Here is a 21,424-nt window from a genome sequence, read left to right as displayed (position 1 = left end):
AGATCGTGGGCGCCGTGCTAGGTTAAGAGTACCCTCTATTTCTATATTCTACCGTAACTCCTATTTACGTACATCTTTCTGTATCTCTTTTCCACCTTGTAACCATTCTAGCGCACTCGTTATTCTGTCTTCATTCCACGTCTTTGGTCTTCACGTACATCTCATTGTCTCTCTCTCTCTCTCTCTCTCTCTGCACATCATTTTATATCGTTCTGTTATGTCTTGTTTTTGTCTTGCTATATTATAGAGCCATCTGTATGGCCAAGGAGATGATAAAATAAAATGCCTTGCAATGCGGGCATAAACCAGGGCTTAATTTATAAATTGCAGTGACATTAAAGTATTATTGCTGCCTCAGCATTATTTCCACTTTACGGAATTGATTAATGGTCCTTAGACATCTGGTGTTGCGCTATGATAATGAGGTCTTAGATTTACGAAACTGTCCAATGTCTAATAGTCCTGATAAACATCACAAGTGGGAATTATTAACTCCATCAGCACCACTATGTACGGCTTACCACCATCAGCGTAACATAAGGTATTGCCAATGGGGCATAAGCCAGTCATTACTGGGTTGAGAAGATGAAGAGATAGGATAAGGTTATTGGGGTGCTCCGCTGTACTAAGTTGGTCAGTAGTTGAATAAAGTTTTATGATATTCAAGCTTAGTACTAGACAAATATAAACAACATATTGTGCATCTATCTATCTATCTATCTATATATATATATATATATATATATATATATATATATATATATATATAAAAAATGGGGCGGGAGTGTGGTCCTTTTTCTGCGATGGTTAGTGAGCAGCACTTCTACCGTACCTAGCTGTTAATATAGGCACCAGGTGGGACAGATAGAAGGAAAAGAGATAGATGTGCACTCTGTCTGTTTCACCACTTTAGTACATTAGCAATCATGCATTGGTACATAAAAAGTTTTTTATTATTATAAATTTCATCACAGTAATAGTATGTCAGTAAAAAAGGCTTATACAGAGTTTGGTTCACTTTTCAAATTCAGATCACAGTTTTGTTCAGATAAGTAACATCAGATCCAACTTCATGATGTGTGTGGCTTCTTAAGATGCGAGAACCCTACGCGTTTCGTCCCTTTGGGACTTCATCAGGGGTGAAATAAGGATCCAATCTGAATAGTATCGTGAAGACAGATTACTTCCGGTAATGAGGATAAGTTTATAAGGGGTTACTGACCACGTTCAGATAAAATCTCTGTCCTGCAGAGATATGGGACTTTAAAAAGTCCAATTTTTGCTGATAATTGTGGAACTGCTCTACCACAGAGATTACTCCCACGTATGTGTGGATAAAAAACTGCTCGTTCCTGCAGGCTGGGATAAATGGTAGGCGGCCACTTTCTTCCAGGACGCACCTGCCAGAGGAACGGGAAGAAAGTGGCCGCCTACCATTTATCCCAGCCTGCAGGAACGAGCAGTTTTTTATCCACACATACGTGGGAGTGATCTCTGTGGTAGAGCAGTTCCACAATTATCAGCAAAAATTGGACTTTTTAAAGTCCCATATCTCTGCAGGACAGAGATTTTATCTGAACGTGGTCAGTAACCCCTTATAAACTTATCCTCATTACCGGAAGTAATCTGTCTTCATGATACTATTCAGATTGGATCCTTATTTCACCCCTGATGAAGTCCCAAAGGGACGAAACGCGTAGGGTTCTCGCATCTTAAGAAGCCACACACATCATGAAGTTGGATCTGATGTTACTTATCTGAACAAAACTGTGATCTGAATTTGAAAAGTGAACCAAACTCTGTATAAGCCTTTTTTACTGACATACTATTACTGTGATGAAATTTATAATAATAAAAAACTTTTTATGTACCAATGCATGATTGCTAATGTACTAAAGTGGTGAAACAGACAGAGCGCACATCTATCTCTTTTCCTTCTATATATATATATATGTACATACATATACTACGTGATTCATCGCACACTACGGGCGCTCTTCACACCGTCATAAAGGGCTCCGCCCCCTTTAACCTGTTAACACCTTTATGACTGTGCTGTGGATGGCTAGGAGTTACATGTTCAATGCCAGGGTTTAAATGTTCCTTTCCATGGGGTTACATGCTCCTTGCCACGTGAGGTTACACACTTATTGTCATAGGGATTACATGATCACTGGCAGGGTTAGTTTCACACTCGTTGCCCTGGAGAATACATGCTTATATACCTTGGGGATCACATGCTCATTTCCCTGGGGGGATTACATGCTCGTTGCCTATGAGATTACATGCTTGTTGTCTGGGAGGATTACATAGGCTATGGGATGCAGACACACATCATGGCAGCGATTCTAGAATCCGCAGGTGTAGAGACAGGGAGATGGAGTGTGTTAGGGAGAAACAGGGATTGAGAGAGAGAGAGAGAGAGAGAGAATGTAAGGGGTGGAGGGAGAAGGAAAGGGGGGAAGAGGAAAGGTGGGGGAGGGAGAGGGAAGGGGAAGAGAGGGAAGGTGGTAGAGGGTAGGGGGGAGGAGAGAGGGTGGGGGGGGGGATTGAAGTGGGGTAGCAGAGCGGAGGGTGTGAGGAGGAAGAAGGGAGAGCAGTGTTTTGAAGAAGTTGAACACAGTGACCAGCAATGACAGGGCCGGGTATTCTGTTCCTGCACACGCTCCCCTGCCCCTGCTTTCTGCCACCGGTTTTGCTGCAGGTTTCACATTGAACACAGAGCTGGCCGGTCTCCTTGTGCGCTTTGGGGTGATAGAATGGCAGAACATGGGGGGAGAACACAGAGGAGGTATGATATTGGCGGGGGGGGGGGGGGGGCAACTATTCTGTGACGCACAGGGCGAAAAGGGGGCATGACCCGGTGCGGGACATAATTTGCATATGGCCCACTCTCATTGGCATAGGCCACACACCCTTTTCGTCCTCTGCGTCACAGAATACTCCCCCCCCCCCCCCCCCCCTGCCAAAATCACACCTCCTCTGTGGAAAGGCTAAGCACTCTTCACATCTAGGCCAACTACTCGTCACCGCCAGTGACCACTAGAGGCCACTCAGCAGACCAAATTACTACGGTAAAAGCCATTTTTGCAGGGACATTGATCTTTGTCAAACTTGCTGGACATGGCGATAGGGAGTTGTGTAGACAGAGATTGGAGGTAGGAGCAGATTGGGACTGGCGGTGGGGTGGAAAGTTTGAGAAGCCGTCATTTTAATGGGCTTTTAACTAGTATAATAATAGTTGGACAACTTTTCTGAGTGACTTATTTGCTGTTAAATGAGCAGGGCACATATACACACATGGTGCTGTAATTGGTTGCTACGTTTAGGAGTCATATGGAAAAACAACCGCCTGCCATTTACAATGCAACACCAATGTGCTCTGGAAAATGAGACAGTTGGTGAACTCTCCCTGTAAACCTGCTGGGTAAAACATGTGACCGGCTGGCTGGTCTGGAAGCTGTCATTTGTTATTTCCACCCACCCACACAACAAGGATTTGTATAATTCAACTCCTAATGGGATGGACAGAGGTTAAATGTTCCATCCAGCAAACCTCTCCCTGGAAGCTGGTACATTCACTAGTTGGGTTTTATTCAGCTGTAGTTCATGTTGTAATCATAATTATCAACATTGTTTCCATGAAAAATTGTTATAGGAGCACAATGTTTTATAACCAATCAGGTTCTTGCTGTCATTTTAGAGGCTACGTTTTTAAAATGACTGGAGTTGATTGGTTGGTGCTTTCTCTTTCCACTTTATCTCTCTCTCTCCAATAATTGATAAATCTCCCACACCATGACAAACGCACACAGGCTCTGATTAAGACTCTTACACAATGTCAATGTTTATCTATTTCAGCGGTGTGTTTGTAGGGGTCTAAGGGCACTTTGTAATAAGCTGTGGCGAGAGATAAAGTATTAGCTAATCAGCTCTGTCCATTTTTCTATCACAGCCTATCCCCTTAACCAGCCTAACCCTCCCCCAAAAGCCTATTCCTAATTATCTCCTTCACTCCCCCCCCCCAATAGCCTAACCCTAACCGCCCCCTTTCACCAGCTGAACCCCCCCTCCACAGCCTAACCCTAACCTAGAGCTGTCACTATATCATGCAGTTTAGTGGACAGAGCAGAGCTGCTGCACATGCCCAGTGTACCAGCTCCTTAAACCAGATTTACTGTATGTGTGGATCTGATCCCTCAAACATGGCAATGGACCAGAGATCAGCTGCCAGGAGGAAGAGACAGGAGCCTTACCATGAAGTGGGGGATTGTGATCATAGAAAGTGCAGCATAATTCAACTCCTAATGGTGTATTTATTTATTATGACATGTTTATCCTTTTCCTGACCACTTACCTTATTTCAATGTTTGAAACAGCCTATATACTATTGACCATATATACTGTTAAATATTAATACTATATTCCATGCAGTATCCAGTGTATAAAAAGATGAATTTTCAGGGCTGTTACCGTTCCCCCAGACTCCCATACATACTCCAATGCCCTGCAGAGTGGGATATTTTGGATTACATTTTGGAAACACCCCTCTAAAAATCCTGCGTTTGCCACTGCAGCGGGTATAGCAGGAGAGGTAGTGGCAGGGCTATTTTTCTGCAGGCTCCAGCAGGAACTGTGGCCCTTATTCTAGTTCACTCTTTCAGACAAAATATTTCTTAGATGGACAAAACCATGTGCACTGCAGGTGAGGCAGGTGTTACTTGTGCAGAGATAATTAGATTTGGGTGGGGTTTTACACCCGCCTCACCTGCAGTGCACATGGTTTTGTCCATCTAAGAAATATTTTGTCTGAAAGAGTGAACTAGAATAAGGCCCACAGTTCCTGCTGGAGCCTGCAGAAAAATAGCCCTGGGTAGCGGTAATTACCGTTCTATGCTGAAGGGAGCAGGTTTGGAGGTGAACGCATCATTAGCCTGACATTAGGCCAATTATACAAATATTATTTACTGACACATAAGCTGACAATTTTTATATATGTACGTTATAACTGTATTCGCTTTTCTCGTGCATTCTAGACATTTGGGGAATAGTCGGGGGGGTGTAAGATTAACACGAAGGAATTTGCTTCTGTGTATAACATTATCTGTGGAGCATCTGTTTATCTTATAAACATTAGATCTCTGTGTGTATAAATCTAGGGAATATATTCATACAGAATAACAAGGCAGCTTTAGATGTAAATCCAGTTCCTCTAACTCCCCCATTCCTGCTGGATAAAGCCATCACAAAGCAAATCTCCCCCATCTAATGAGCCATCATTTCATTATCTCCGCTGCCATTTTTTCTAGAGATGCATCATTGAAAAGAGTTATTAGTATAAATAGAGAATGTATTATTGTTATTACAACTATTATAACTGAAAACAGCCAAATGACGGCCTAAACAATGAGTGCGTAGTATTCCGCGCTTGGCCTGTGCGACTGCCGTCTATACCGTTAGAACTAGCGAGATGGGATCTTAATGGGACATTATACAGAAAAATGACTTATCCGGGAACCCGGATCTGTTCTGTGGAGCTCGTCTCCTTGTGTACAGACGGCTGAGCTGCTTTATTTAAAAATTATAGTTTGATAATGAAATTACGTTTTTTTAGAATAATGGCAGCGGTGCTGATTATCGCTGAGCGAATGCTTCTTTGTGGCACAGGGTTCTAGAATAATGACACTGGCGGTCCTAGGACAATGATAGACTGAACTCTGGGTTCCAAGACATATGAACACTTGGGGCCCCAGGCTGAGACAATGACATATTGACGCTTGGGGTCCCAAAGCAATGACATACTAACACTTGTGGTCCCGAGACGATGACATTCTAACACTTGGAGCCCCAAGGCAATGACTTACTAAAGAGGAAAGGCAGCATTAACTACGTCTCCCACACACGGGTGTCCCATTCTCGACGAGCTTCGGTGAACGCTGTGCCAAGACGGGACGTAGCCCAGCTAGATAAGCGCAGCTCGTCTGTGTGTGTATGTGTGTCCCTTTTAGGGGGATAGTGGTAGTCCCTGTTAGTGGGACAGTGGTAGTCCCTGTTAGTGGGACAGTGGTAGTCCCTGTTAGTGGGGCAGTAGTAGTCCCTGTTAGTGGGACAGTAGCAGTCCCTGTTAGAGGGACAGTAGCAGTCCCTGTTAGAGGGACAGTAGCAGTCCCTGTTAGTGAGACAGTAGCAGTCCCTGTTAGAGGGACAGTAGCAGTCCCTGTTAGTGGGACAGTAGTAGTCCCTGTTAGTGGGGCAGTAGCAGTCCCTGTTAGAGGGACAGTAGCAGTCCCTGTTAGTGGGACAGTAGCAGTCCCTGTTAGTGGGACAGTAGCAGTCCCTGTTAGTGGGACAGTAGCAGTCCCTGTTAGTGGGACAGTAGCAGTCCCTGTTAGTGGGACAGTAGCAGTCCCTGTTAGTAGGACAGTAGTAGTCCCTGTTAGTCGGACAGTAGTAGTCCCTGTTAGTGGGACAGTAACAGTCTCTGTTAGTGGGACAGTAGTAGTCCCTGTAGTGGGATAGTAGTAGTTTTGTATGGTTGAGAGGGTTTTTTTTTGGGGGGGGGGGGGTTCTATACTTTATTCAGGATGGTGTTTGTTTATATCCGTCAATATGTAACCATATGTATGTACACCTTATAAACTAGTTTAAAAACCCATGTCGAACTTTTGACTGTCAACCTTCCCCATGTTGACCTAATTACCATGTCGACCTAACCCAATGTTGACATTCAGTCAAGTCAACCTTCATGCATGTCGACCTAATGCTTGTTGACCTAGTTGTTGTAGACCTGGTGATTGTATCTCCCTGGCTGACACAGGAGGCAGAGCGGACGTATCCACGTCACCACTGATAGTCGTCCCAACACGTCTCTTCATCCAAGGACACGCCCTTGATGAAGTATTCTGACGGTGAAGTACATTGGGCGTGGCTAACGGCGGTGATACATCCAGTCTTCCTCCTGTGTAAGCCTGTGTGTCATTGTGGTGTGATATACGCCGGGACATTCCATTCTGTGTTTGAGCTGAGCCACGATCCTATCCCAAAAAAAACCTCCCCCTTGGACTGCCTTGTTGGCAGTACCTGTCAGCAGCATATTTCCCACTAGGCACCTGAGACAAAAGAGGCCATGGCTTCGTGGGGTGGGGCATATGCTGAAAGCGTAGGAGCATGGGGTTGCTGCTGAACCCCTGTTTTGGTCAGTGTGGGGGTCAGGGAGGTGCGGGCTACCTCCAGATAGTGCCTTGGCTGCTGTGCCGGCTTCTACACTGTGACAGGAGCCAGGATCTGCATGTGATGTCACAGTGCAGCACGCGGCTTCAGCCACTGAGGAGCTGGTATAACCTCTCAGGGAGCGGCACCCGGGTGTGGTCTTCATAGCGACACCACTGGTCTGAGATTGCTGTAACCTCTCAGCAGTATCTGAACAGCCGTGGTGGCTACAAGCGGTTAGTGCCGCAGGTAATTGTATTTGATGCATGAGGTGAAGCGGAAACATCCGTTCTCCACCAACATCGTTATTCTGCCTTTGATAAATCAGCTGTTTTATTCTATACTCAAAGCTACCTCATTACAGAGAGTCATTGCTCAAGGGCCGGCCAGCGATTGGTGTTTGCCCTTCCTCCCATCATTCCACCCTTACAAAAACACGCAGAGAGCCCCCTGCAAATTGTCTGTAATGTGTTCTGATAATGCTCTGACATAACCTTGATCGCAAAGCCCTGCAGCCAATATTTCTATCTCCTTCACTTATTTCACGATGCGGACGTCATTTTAATTTAATATCTAGTTTGCCGACACCCTGAAGTATATATATACTTATGAAAGTGTTGTCTTATATTTCTAACCTGTGCGCAACCTTGACATTAATAATAACATACCAACTGGCTGCCTGAATCGAGCAGTATAGGCCTTGGAAAGACAGTAAAACGTTGTGATTTACTAACACTTTGTACATTACAAACGCTCTGGGCTGTGGAGGTCAATTCTAAAGTGGCATTCGGCCGAACCACTGTACAGACTCCATTCAGCACCCAAGTGCTCCGAGATCTCGCCAGGACAGATTTGGTTTGTGCGCCAGCTCAGTCTCATCCAGTGCTTTGAATAAATATAATAATACTTCATATGCAAATCGGACGCTACAATATAGACAGCCCCACACCCAGTACTGTTTTTGAATAAAAAAAAACAAAACTGAAAAAGATTATTTAAAAACAAAAAAATTGGCAGCGCTCTCACCTACACTTAATGATTCGCCATATTAGCCAGTTTATCATATTTTAGTGGGTGAAGGCAGGTAAGCAGGATTATTTGATTGGCTCCTATACCCGGCAGCAAAGCTTTATGTATACAGGAGATACGTGCACTTTAAGTTAAATACAGATGCTCAGCATCCCATGCCTGGGACTCAAACTCCAAACCTCATACTGTATGACACAGTCAGACGTTTAGCACATGAGCTATTTGTACAGTTACATGAAATGTAGCCACATGGTATATTGAGTAGCCATTTTGAAGGCGGTACAGATATGCATAAGGGAGTAAAAGGGGAGTTAGGCAGAATAGGCCTGATTTTGAGATAGCCCAAATGTTGACAGATCTCTCTGATCTGCAAAGTTCTCATCACCATGCCCCTGCCATCATTGCAGGATAACGCAATCACCCCCTGTAGTTGCCCTTTGACCCTCACTTGGGTCTCTGGTCTAAAACATAAGTATGGTTGGAGGGGAGTAAAATAATACACCATGCTTGACTTGTGCCTACAGACCAAAGCATTAATATCATTTTTCATAATCTTCAGAGAAGATCTTAGGTAGTTTCTATACTTCAGTGCTTCTGGGTAACAATGGGACTGTTAAATATGGCCACAGTGGTCACAATTTTGGTCCTACTGGGCACCCATATCACTGCTGTTCTGTCAGTGTTGCTACTTATAGATGTGTGGTCTCCAAACCGCAAAACTGTAATGTGCGTAAATACAGTGTGTGTGCATTATAGGGGAGATGTATGGAGCAGCGAAAAGAGTAGAGAAGTGAGCCAGTGGAGCAGTTGCCAATGGCAACCAATAGAGCTTTGAAATAACATTTATTTAAATGCATTCGGTACTTGTTTCCTAGAACGGCCACAACGATTTAGATCGTTGTGGTCGTAAGATAAAAAATCGGATCGATCGCATCGCATGCGATTTGGTCGCATGCGATGCGACCGATCCGACCGACCGATTTTTCACCCGATTTTTTTTTTTTTTTTTCACCTGATTATTTTTAATTGCCCCCCCAAATGTTACTAAGTGGGCTAGACCCCACGATAGACGTCAACCCGAAGCGTGGCGAGCGCAGCGAGCCCGCGAGGGGCGGCGGTGCGCGTCCTCCGACCTTTTCATTCCCCTACTATCCACTAGGGCGTGGAGTGAGAATAGAATAGTGTGGCGAGCGCAGCGAGCCACCGAGCCCGAAGCGTGGCGAGCGCAGCGAGCCCCGCGAGGGGACGCGTATAACTTCACAGGTATACGCGTCCCCTCGCGGGGCTCGCTGCGCTCGCCACGCTTCGGGCTCGGTGGCTCGCTGCGCTCGCCACACTATTCTATTCTCACTCCACGCCCTAGTGGATAGTAGGGGAATGAAAAGGTCGTAGGACGCGCACCGCCGCCCCTCGCGGGCTCGCTGCGCTCGCCACGCTTCGGGTTGACGTCTATCGTGGGGTCATGGCGGGCACATAAAAAATGTGAAATGGGTCATATTGGCCCATTTCACCTTTTTTATCATTTTTCCCTATGTGAGATGGACTTAATCAAGTCCATCTCATCTTGTGCCATTATAATGGCACAAGACCGACAAGATCCGACCGATTTCAATGTTAAAAGATTTTTTAACATTGAAGTCTATGGAAAAATCGGGTCAATCGGTCGGTCGCATCGCGGCCGATTTTAATTGGTCGCGACCGACCGATTGACCCGATTTCTGTCAATCAAAGGGAAAAAATTGTAAAAAATCGGCCACATCGTGAGGATCGTGTCCCTTAATTAAGAGCCACGATCACTCACGATTGTGGCCGTTCTAGGAAACAAGTACCATGCATTCTATAAAATAATACATAACAGTTGATTGGTTGCCATGTACAACTTCTCCAATAGTTGACTTTACTCTTTTCACTGTTTCATACACTTGCCCTTATGGAAGGTATGGAAGCTAAAGTAGCACCACCAAAATATACAGTGTGTGGGAAACGCTCCTACTGAAAACTTTGAAGAGGTATTTCAGGCATTGCACAGAGGGGGGCCAGGCACAATCCGCTCGCTGGGGGGGGGGGGTGTCGCGGGAGACTGGCCACATTCCAGGAGGCTTACCCCCCTTTCCCTGACCCTCCCTGCCATTCCGTTCCGGGAGGGTAGGCAACCCTGATGTAAACCTGCCTCTATCTCTACCAATGCTTTTCAACAAAGGTCTTCCTTCCTCAGGGCAATGGGCGTGGCCTAGCTGGATGACATGTCCTCTGGCCGCACCCCCATTTTCCGCTCTGCGGCGCTGAATAGACGCTATGCGCATGTGTACAGTGTCTATTCTTGTCAGGCTGGGGGGACTCCCAACTGCCCCCCCCCCACCACCACCGCGGGACAATGGCGGCCCCAGGAACGTCCCCGAATACCGGGACGTTCCTGCGGTAAGCGGGACAGTTGGGAGGTATGTGTGCGCATAGTTTGAACCTAGAACTTTACTCCAGCTAAAGCAGCACTGTCTGGTCATGAGTATTATAATAAAATATAGTCTGTCTATGTGTTTAATACAGACAGATGCAGCCCTGATGTATGATGCCGTGTATATGGTCGCAGTCGCAACCCAGCGAGCCGCTCAGATGACGGTCAGCTCTTTGCAGTGTCACCGGCACAAGCCGTGGCGATTCGGTCCTCGGTTTATGAATCTCATTAAGGAGGTAAGACTTGTATGACTTTTTTTTTTAATTGTCCATCAGGAGAAAAGGGCCCTTATTCGCCCTATTGTGGTCATCACTGAGCAAGGACCTCTGCGGTAGATGTATGAAGCAGTGATAACTGAGAAGTGATAAAGTGCCTGGTACTTTATCAACGGCCAATCAGCTCCTGACTGTCCCTTTTCAAACCCAGGGCCAGATGTACTAAGCTTGAAAAATTATAAAATGGATAAAAAGCCAATCCGCTCATGTTAGAGAATCTGGGCCAGATTCTCTAAGCTTCAAAAGTGATAAAATAGAGAGTGATAAACAGCCAGCCAATCAGCTCCTGCCTGACATTTTTTAAACACAGTCTGTGACATGGCAGGTAGGAGCTGATTGGCTGGCTGTTTATCACTCGCTATTTTATCACTTTTGAAGCTTAGAGAATCTGGCCCTGTGCCAGCACCCCTCAGGTAACACCCGCCACTGTAGTGAAGCCAGATGCAGTCCGTAAGACTGCACTGGCTTCACTGTGACTGGCAGTGACTTCCTATTGGAAGGCCGACCTGCCAGTCACCCAAGGCAGTCCCATTGGGAGGTCCCACTTCTTCAGAATCACTGCTTCATACATCTACCCCTCTGTTATACAGGTGGGGCACAAATGTGCGGTGGATGAGTCTAAAATGCAAATAGAATCCTATAAATAAAAAAAGCCTTGAAAATATAACCGGTATATCTCATAGTAAAAACAGAAAAAAGAGGCGCACATGAGAGATATTTAAAAATAAATAAAAAGTATTATAGAGCGTACACACGGTGAGCAAAATCGAATCGGCATCAAATGTTTTTTTCTACATTCGATGCAGATTCGATCCCAATGCGCGCTCCCGTGTAGTGTAAATCGAATTGGCAGCCAAGACTATATAGTGGAAATCTAATAGAGGTTGAGTATCCCTTATCCGAAATGCTCGGGACCACGAGCATTCCAGATAAGGGAATATTCCGGTTTTTGGAATATTTTTTTTTTAGCAATACTTACCTGCCCCTGGTGGGTCCCCGATGGTCCCTCGGCGTCCATGGAGTCCTCCGGCGTCCACGGCAGGCCACCAGCACTGTCTCCGGCGTCTCCAGCAGTCCCAGGAGTGCTTTGCGCAAGTTCCCAGGCGCGCCGGTGATGTCACCGGCGCGCGCGCGCACTCGCGCAAAGCACTCCTGGGACCGCTGGAGACGCCGGAGAGGATGCTGAAGGCCTGCCGTGGACGCCGGAGGACTTGGTTAGTATTAAAAGAGGGAAAATTTGAATTATTCCAAAAAACCACGGTTTTTGGAATAATTCGGATACGGGATGCCCGGATACGGGATACCCGACCTGTAGTCCATATTTAATAGAAATCTAATCAAGAACGGAATCGAATCGTTAGTTCTCATATTATTTATTTATATATTTACAGTTTCTTACAATAAACAGATAAATATGTAAATAAATAAATACACAACAACGCAATAGCTAGGTTGCGGTGATTTTACCCAGTGTAGTAAATGTGTGTTTCACCACTTATTGGTGTCTTCCTTACTATCAATAAGAATTAATTCATTGTTAGGGGGGAAGAAAAAAATCACAGTATTTAAACCTTAGGTGCACAAAGAGAACAGATCGTTACTTAATGGAAACATTTCTTCTAATAAGAACATTTGGCTGTGAAGACAGGAATTACTAGGTGATAATCTAATAGATATATCTGCCAGTAAAACTCTTTGCACATTAATTTGGCTATTTTGAGTGCTTCTGAATGACTTCAATGTAATAGACAATACGACCAATTACAGCGCGATTAATGATAAAGCATGTTATAAAGCTACAGATGACTGAAATGTACGTTCAAACACAATGGCGATAGTTAAGGGTTACCCGCAATTATTACCAAATCATTGGCACACAATATTCTTTACAATAAAACAATTGCGTCCATATGCAACTGAAATTTATCTAAGTGCTGCATTGGCACCTTTTTTCTTACACCAGTCGCAGGTCATATTTACTTACATCTCACTTCTGCCCAAGTTTTTATTTTATTTGTATCACATATATTCAATAACTGGCATCCATAAAACAGCAAGTCCTCTCTAATTAAGCAGCATCAACTCCCTGTCTAGTGTTATGGCCCCTACACCAGGGCTGCATGATTTTTTTTAAAAAATTTTAGCTAAAGGTTTTGTGCATAGAAGTGGGGTATTGCTGCAGCTCCACCTATCTGCCAATGTGACAATGATTAATGGTGCTGAGCATCGGGAGCCAAGGCACACTGACTGCACAAGTGTGCAGTGCATTACTGGGAGTTGACTAAGTCCAATGAGACTGCACAAGAGGTCAGATGCTGAGAGGCTTGTGCTGAGCTCTGATTGGTGGTGCTCATCACATGCTATGGGGGACAGCAGCGGCCTCATCATGGGAGGGTTTTTAATCAGAGGCAGTGAGGTACAGAGGGACAAACACAGGCTTTTCATGTGGTGCATATATATATTAATCACCCCCCCTCCACAGGGCCCCCCCTGTCTAAAATGACCCAGGCCCCCCAAAACATGGGGTGATTTCTGGGCATTTTTTAAGTGATCTAATTAGATCACTTAAAAATTGCCCCTAAATTGCTCTATGTGTAAGGGTCATAGCAAAATAAATAAATCTATAATCACTGGTCACCAGAGAACACTGGCCCTGACGGATCGCTCAGCACACATTGCTGACACATCGCTGTGCAGCACTGTGTATTGAGTGATCTTGCTGAGCATTCTAGCATCGCTCGGATCGCTCAGCAAAATCTCCCCGTGTGTAGGCCCCATTAGGAAGAATAAAGTTTTGCTTAAACCCACAAACAAGTGTAATACATTCAAGATCAATAAAAAGAAACTGTCAGCTTAAAACTCAGGTAGGAATCCCAAGTAACTCTGGCCCCACAGAGACAAGCAGAAGTAAGTGTCCATTGATGGCAGCTTCAACTTTGGGCTTATAATAAATTACATGGAATAATTAATCATGGTAGACGTGCTCTTCAGACTCCTGGTGCTGTCTCCATGCAAAGCAGAAGGGCCCAGAGGACACTGATTGATAGATTAGTGTGCTCCTGTTCTGGCTTCAGGCTTCCTGTTCTCCAGGGAGGCTTCATGCCCCATCCCAAGATGGCTACAAAGATTTTACTAGGCATGTGCAGGGGCTGTCTTGTTTTTATTTTTCATCGTTTCGGAGCATCCCAGTGGAAGACACATGTTTTCCACTTAGCTCCAGAGAAACCCGTGAGTGCCTTCAATCAACAAATATTCTTGTATTTCTGCCCCCCTATCTATTGCCTACCTACACTCATTAGGTAGGGAACCCAACTCTGCTCAAGATCCACTCCATCAACAGTGTACATGTAACAGTGAGTACAGCTTTACCTCCTAACCATTTCACTACTGGTTAAATAACTTGGGTGTTCATACTGTAGTTTAACATCCACTGGTGTGTGCCTATAGTGTCCATGCTAGGCTGTTTTAGCAGGGCCCTGCCCGATTTTTAAAGGGCAAAATGCGCCCTGCTGCAGGCTTCTGGAGCTCTAGGGAGAAGGCCCAGCACCCACGTAGGTGCCAGGCATTGGTGGTGTTGGCGGACGGGCCAGCCCACACTGGTGATGTCGGCGGTGAGCGCAGCCACATTTGTGATGTCGGTGGGCGGGCACTCCGCCGCATTCAAAGTGCCCCTTGTCCTCCAGCACCCTGCCCTCCTGCGATGCTGGAGAGAACACTATGCCTATGTAACACCTACACATACATCATTTCCTACAACAATTGCCCTCTTGTCCCAACTATAAAACAATATAACACAGCTAATTATCTACAAAGAAAATAGTTATGTTGCTCTAGTGCAATAAAAAATACTCTTGTTGCTCCACAAAAGAAAAAAATCAGGTACAGATGTAGCCCCTATCATCCTTGGCCGGGGCTCGCCAGACCCCCACCCCCCTCTGGCGAGCGCTGGCAGACAGGGGCTACACTGAGCTGGGACGCGCGTGCGTCTCACACGCACGCGCGTCCCAGTCTCTCGACGACGGCGCTGCGGGTCCCTGCCCATTTTCGGCTTCAGGAAGAAGGGCATTGTTAGGGGGGGTCGGGGTGGCGAGGGTGACCGGCGGTGGGGGAGGTGGCGGAGACCGGGGCAAGCTCCGTTGCCACGGGGTGCACGGGCGTCTCGTGCGCGCGCGCACACCCCCTGGCGGGAGCCGGGGGCTAGTGATGGTATCGCCAGCCGCTGCAATGCAGAGGCCGACTCCATCTGTAATTAAATTTTATTACAGTCATAAGAAATCTTTCTAGTCTTCTGCTAGAAAATGCCATCGTTATTTCTTTCTGTGTGGCTTTTACCCAGTTTTTGGTAGGACGTATCAAGCGTATAAAGCAAAAAGTAATCTTCTGTCATGTAAAAGACTAGATAGGGTGGCCAATCCTGGGCCATTTTTTTCAATCCCGGGATTCGGTATTGAAAAAGCATAAATCCTGGGATTCACGGAATGCAGTGCCACGCTGAAAGTGCTTAGTAGCAGTCCTTCAACAGGCGGGCGGAGAGGGCAGGCTGGAGAACTGGAAGTGTGGGCAAGCGCGGGAGGATACGTGAGCGGGGGCGCCCGGAGAACGGCAGGCACAGCAGAGAGGGTGGTCAGGGGGCATCGGCCATGGGGGTGCGCAGTGTGGCCTCTAACATCAGGCTGCGCCGCCGCATATCATTTTTTCAGGGCAGCGGAGACTTTGATACACGTCCCCCTCTGTTAGCGAAATACACACGGAAAGACATGCCGGTCAGAATAGAGGTGACCTCACATGCCCAATGCTCACCCAATTTTGACAAACTCCTATTCATTTTGTATGCTCCAATGTCTAAAAAAGAAATTAAAAGATTTCTTATGACTATAATAAAATGTTATTACCTGATTTTTTACTTTTATGGAGCAACAAATGTATTTTTTATTGGACTAGAGCAACAGAACTGATTTCTAATTTCTTTGTAGATAATTAGCTGTTATATTGTTTTACTCCATAAAGTATCTTTAATAAGCTTATGTTATGTATAGAGATTGGTATTCCAGGCACAATCGTAAATGAAACCAGTGGCTTAGGGGAGGCGGCCATTTTGTGTATAGGATTAATGTTTGGTTTCAGGCCTGGTGGAGTTACCCTACGGGCAGTCCCCAGGGGGTTGACGTATTAAACAGTGAAAAGGGTGAGGTTGTCTGCAGCAACCCCTCTTATTGGTTGCTGTCAGCAACTTCTCCACTCTTTTCCCTGCTACGGCTATGAATGCTTTGTTAAGCTGCTGATGTCTGAGAGGTGAATGAAATCTAGGGTGAGTGGTTGTCTACAGGATCGTTCCCTCCACTGTGTTCTAAAATTGTAATTCTGTTTTTAATATTTTGCTGTATAATTCTGCTACAGTATTGTAGGGTCTCAAGCTCAGTCATCAGGACCCCAAACCAGGTTACATGGCAGGTGTACAGGTGTATTTATTACTCACTGGCACATTTTAAAAGGTCCACAGGTGGATATACTGTAATTATTCTACCTGTGATTCTATGGGATGTGGTCTACAGCATGATGGTCGACACCATTAGGTCGACATGGGAAAAGGTCAACATGGGTCTAGGTCGACATGGGAAAACTTCGACATGGTTCTAGGGCATAAGGTCGTTAGTTCGACAGGTTGTTAGTTCGACAGTGTCTAGGTCGACAGTCAAAAGGTCGACCTGGGGTTTTTCACTGTTTTTTGAGCCAACATGTGCCGACAGGTGGTATTTCATGCCCTACCATCCACTAGGGCGTGGTGGGAGAATAAAATAGTGTGCCGAACATAGCGCGGCACCGTGCCCGACGCATTGCGAGCGCAGCTGTGTCCGTGTTGACTGTGTTGACATTCAGGTAAAAAAAACAGTGAAAAAAACCCATGTCGACCTTTTGACTATCGACCTAGACATTGTCGAACGAATGACCTGTCGAACTATAACTGTGTCGACCTTTTCCCATGTCCACCTAAACCCATGTTGACCTTTTCCCATGTCGACCTAATGGTGTCGACCTAATGACTGTCGACCATCATGCTGTAGACCAAAAGATCCCAACCCGATTCTATGAGGAGACCGGCAATTTATGCACTGTGCTGGGGTCCCGAGGACCGAGTTTGAGAACCTGCGTGCTATACAATAGGTTGTATTGGTAATAGTAAAGCACATCACAAAGGCATGGATACAAAATATTGCTGAGATGTTTCTAAAGTGCATGTTGGTTTTTATGTGCTTCTTTCTGCATATATGGGAAAGAGCCCCAAAAAAATCTGAGCAATTTAAAATCTAATATACCATACCCTCCAACTGTACCGTTTTAGCCGGTACAGTACCGTTTTTTAACGGTCTGTACCGGCTAAAATAAACTGTACCGAATGTACCGGTTTTTGTTAAAACCAGCTTTAGCTGCCTGAGGGATTCTGGGAGATGTAGTTTATTACACTGCCGACTGCTCCCCAGAGAGCATGGAGAAGCAGCCGGCCAGGACTACATCTCCCAGGGTGCACAGCGGAGGTCTGTGACAGGCTTGCCTCCCCCTGCTGCTCAGGGAGAGACTGTGGTTGGAGGATGTCGGCTGTCCAGAGACCACAAGTCCCGGCCGCAATAGCACAAGCCGACACCTCCGGGGCTGCGTGACGTCACCACAGCATGGACGTGCCGCAGCATGGAGAACCCGACAGCGGGGACAGTCGGCGATTTTATGGCCAGACCCCGCTAAGCTGACGAGGTAGGCACAGCCAGCGCAGTATTTATATTGAAATGGAACTCATAAAGAAATTGGCACATGTAGTCCAAAGTAAAATGGGTAAGGCCACGCCCCCTTTTACACATGGCCACGCCCCTCGGTCTATGGCCACAACCCTGTACCGATTTTTTAGATGGAAATGTTGGAGGGTATGATATACCAACACAGCTGTAAGCCTGTAGGGCTGAGCTGGTCAAACTCCGGAGCTTGCCACAGGTCATGTTATCCAGGCCACCTGTGGATCTATAGAATGTGTCTGTTAGGAATGAATCCATATGTTTAAAAAAGGGGCAGTTAGTAATCATTACACCTGTGCACCAGCTGGGTGGTCTGGAAAACATGAACTGTTGGTAGATCTCGAGAACTGGTTTGGCCAGCGCTGCAGTAGGGCATTTACATTAAACACTGAATACAGTATGTTCAACTGGTCTTCTGAATCAAGGTACAGTAGTGAGAGATTTATATAATGCTGCCGCTAAGAATTCATAGTAATATAGAGTTATATGTCCTAACTAAATGGTATTCATCATGTATTATTCATGCTTTGTGGCAGTGGTGGATCAATCCTAAAAATGCCTCTACGGAATACATACATAAACAGAAAACAGGGACAGTTAGGGGAGTGCAGAGACAATTTTGAATAAAGCTACAGCAGTTCAAACCTCTTTTGAAGGCTATCACGGATGCTGTAATGGTTAGCATTACCGCCTCACAGTGCTGAGGTCATGGGTTCAATTCCCACCATGGCCTGTGCAGAGTTTGTATATTCTCCCTGTGCTTGGGTGGGTTTCCACCGGGTACTCCGGTTTCCTCCCACAATCCAAAAATATACTGGTAGGTTAATTGGCTCCCAACAAATGAACCCTAGAATGTCTGTGTGTGCGTGTACATGTGGTAGGGAATATAGATTGTAAGCTCCACTGGGGCAGGGACTGATGGGAATGTTCAAATACAGTATTCTCTTTGTAAAGCGCTGCGGAATATGTGTGCGCTATATAAGTAACTGGTAAATAAATAAAATAAAGGCTAACAGCCGATTATTACCGCAAGCGTCTAGTGGTATCTGATTGGTTGTGGGCCTGAGAAGGTGACTTGTGATTGGATACCATGAACTCTCCCCTGACTTTCAAACGTTTCCAGGCCTAAACAGCAACAATTCGAGCATAACTTAAGAGCAGTGTACGTCCGCAGTTAGATAATACTTCTATTCTAAGTTGAATTTTTCAGTTCATCAAAAAATACTAATTTCAAATATTTCAATGTGATTCAAACTTTTATATGATTTGAAATCAGATTCGATTTGTAAAAAGTGTTAAAAAACTTCTCCACCATTTGTCGGAAGTACTCCAGTATTGTTTCATGTGGATTTAGTTGGCGGAATACTTTTCAGAAGTGTCTATGTGGTATGAATTTGACAGCACGCACGCCTTTAAATATCTTTTCTTGTCTGTGTCCCTAGGCACGGTGGGATGGCTTGACAGGTCGTATCACCTTCAATAGAACGGATGGCTTGAGAAAAGATTTTGATTTGGATATTATTAGCCTGAAGGAGGACGGCATGGAAAAGGTATTCAGTATTTCTTCAGAGCCCCTTTCACAGATGAGCTATTCCTATGAATGTGCTTAAAACATAGTTATTAAGGCCTGGGGAGTTATATATATAAACGGGCTGTGTTTCCTGTCACACTTTATCAGGACAGAAATGTCAAGGTGTCCTGGTGTTACAAGGAACGACTGTGTAATTGAGTTATGAGTCTAGATGCTAAAATTGGACGGAAGTATTTCCACCCTCATTTTCTACATAGAAATGTTTAACAGTGTATAAACTTATGTCAACGACAGTTGTATTAACGGTAGTGATGTCGTCATTTCACGTTAAGTTAGGAAATTTCCCATGTTTCCACCTCTGTATTTCTCTATACCATGAGTTCTCAAACTCGGTCCTCGGGACCCCACACATTTCACGTTGTGCAGGTCACCCGGCAGGTGCACAGGTGTATTCATTACTCACTGACACATTTTAAAAGATCCACAGGTGGAGCTAATTGTTTCACATTTGATTCTGTGACGAGACTTGCAAAACATGCACTGTGTGTGGTCCTGGGGACCGAGATTTGAGAACCTGTGCTCTATAAGCATACCTCCCAACTTTGAGGAGGGATAAGACGGTCATTTTTTGGGGGGTGGCCTAGTGAAAATGGGTGTGGCCTATACCCGCACTGCTCTCGCAAGACCACAACCCTGTTTTCATCGCTATGGGGCATGAATAGACGCTGTGTGCATGCGAACAGTATCTAATCACAATACCAACTCCCCCCCCCCCATCGTGGGACACTCCTGGCCCTGGACAGGTAAAAATTACCTACAGTGTCCTATTTTATAACAAGTATTTTAATTAAGGACAAAGGTTTCCAAAACTGTCCCCAAATAAAATCAGCTAGAGCTTATCTGAGATCCTCAGGAAGAAACCATGAAGTAAGTAATCCTTGGCCATCGGAATGTTCATAAGACGATATCGCTGAGATATACAGTGGTAGATCCACAGGTAGGTCAAACTGACGCGTTTCGTCTGTTTTCTACACTTCCTCAGGGGGTGTGTAATGTATATTTATATTTATGTGTGTGTATGTCTATTTGTATTTCCTTTTATGATGGGAGTGCACAAGAAAAATGTGAGCCATACAACAAATTAGATTCTGTCGTCGTTTATGTCCATTTTACAAAGTGAAAGTAAATGTCTAATTAGTTGTTATGCAATGTTCAAACATTTTTCTGAGGAGCAACTTTGAAGTGTTTTTGATGCCTGTAGGTCTTCGTTCACTCAGCACAGTAGCGCAAAGTTTAGGGCTTCCACGGTTTGAAGAAAATAAAAAAAGAAAATTCATGGTTAAACTATGTGGGTTGACCAGGGAGAACAGTGGGAGTCAATCGCTGATTGGCTGGCTGCTTGTCACTCTCCATTTTATCACTTTTGAAGCTTATTGCATCTGGCCCTTAGTCTGATCAGGGAATTCCTGGATTCATCTGACTTGAAAAGTTGTGTACCACCCTGCCTGCCATCATTCCAAAAACTCCCTGAGCCCTGCCAACCTTGCAGATGTATGATGACACGCCTCTTCTCTTTAGGTCACTCCCCATGTGACTGGCAAAAACCAGGACTGTCGGCAGGTATGGTATACTACCGGGGTCTCTATACAATATGCCATGGAGAGTCACAGAGATGTGTTTGTCTTATTTTCTGGAAGTCACTCAATTTACTACCTGTAATGAAATACAGGCGCGGGTACATCTGTACTTGGGGCGTATTTAATTAGTTTGTTAATGAAGTGGAGACACGGTATAACATTATGAACTTAGCGGATTTACTGCTACTAATGTGTCCTGTAAATATGGTCAACAGAGCTATGCCTTTCCCTGTGTGGGCCTTGCCCCTGAACATGTGACCTAGTGACATCACAAAGAGGGGGAGGGGCTTCTGAGATCAGGAAGGAGCTGAGCGCATGGAGCATCCTAAGGACTGCCCGTCGCGGCTCTCTAGGCTGTAGGGTTTTGTTCCAGGCATTTCATAGGTGTGCTACAGTTCTTCAACATGTTTGGTGGCACCACACAACCACCCTTAGTTACGTCCCTGATGCCCAGTATGCTCAAATGTGACTAATACACTAGGTGGTGATGCCAAGTTAAGCACTAGCCT

General features: G+C 45.4%; 1 protein-coding gene across 1 annotated transcript in view; it reads left to right on the top strand.

The window, feature by feature from the left end:
* Positions 1-21,012, top strand: part of LOC146059526 (glutamate receptor ionotropic, kainate 1-like) — a 225,367-nt gene extending 204,355 nt beyond the window's left edge. The window contains exons 7-9 of the mRNA XM_083171836.1: positions 10,783-10,926; positions 19,190-19,297; positions 20,857-21,012. Coding sequence (XP_083027962.1) covers positions 10,783-10,926; positions 19,190-19,297; positions 20,857-20,997 — 393 coding nt within the window. The 3' untranslated portion in view covers positions 20,998-21,012. The remainder of the gene's footprint in view (positions 1-10,782; positions 10,927-19,189; positions 19,298-20,856) is intronic.
* The last annotated feature ends 412 nt before the right edge of the window (positions 21,013-21,424 follow it).

Source organism: Crinia signifera, chromosome 2, assembly GCF_055691185.1.
Source record: "Crinia signifera chromosome 2, ASM5569118v1, whole genome shotgun sequence".
Lineage (NCBI taxonomy): Eukaryota > Metazoa > Chordata > Amphibia > Anura > Myobatrachidae > Crinia > Crinia signifera.
This window is presented reverse-complemented; position numbering and strand designations above follow the sequence as displayed.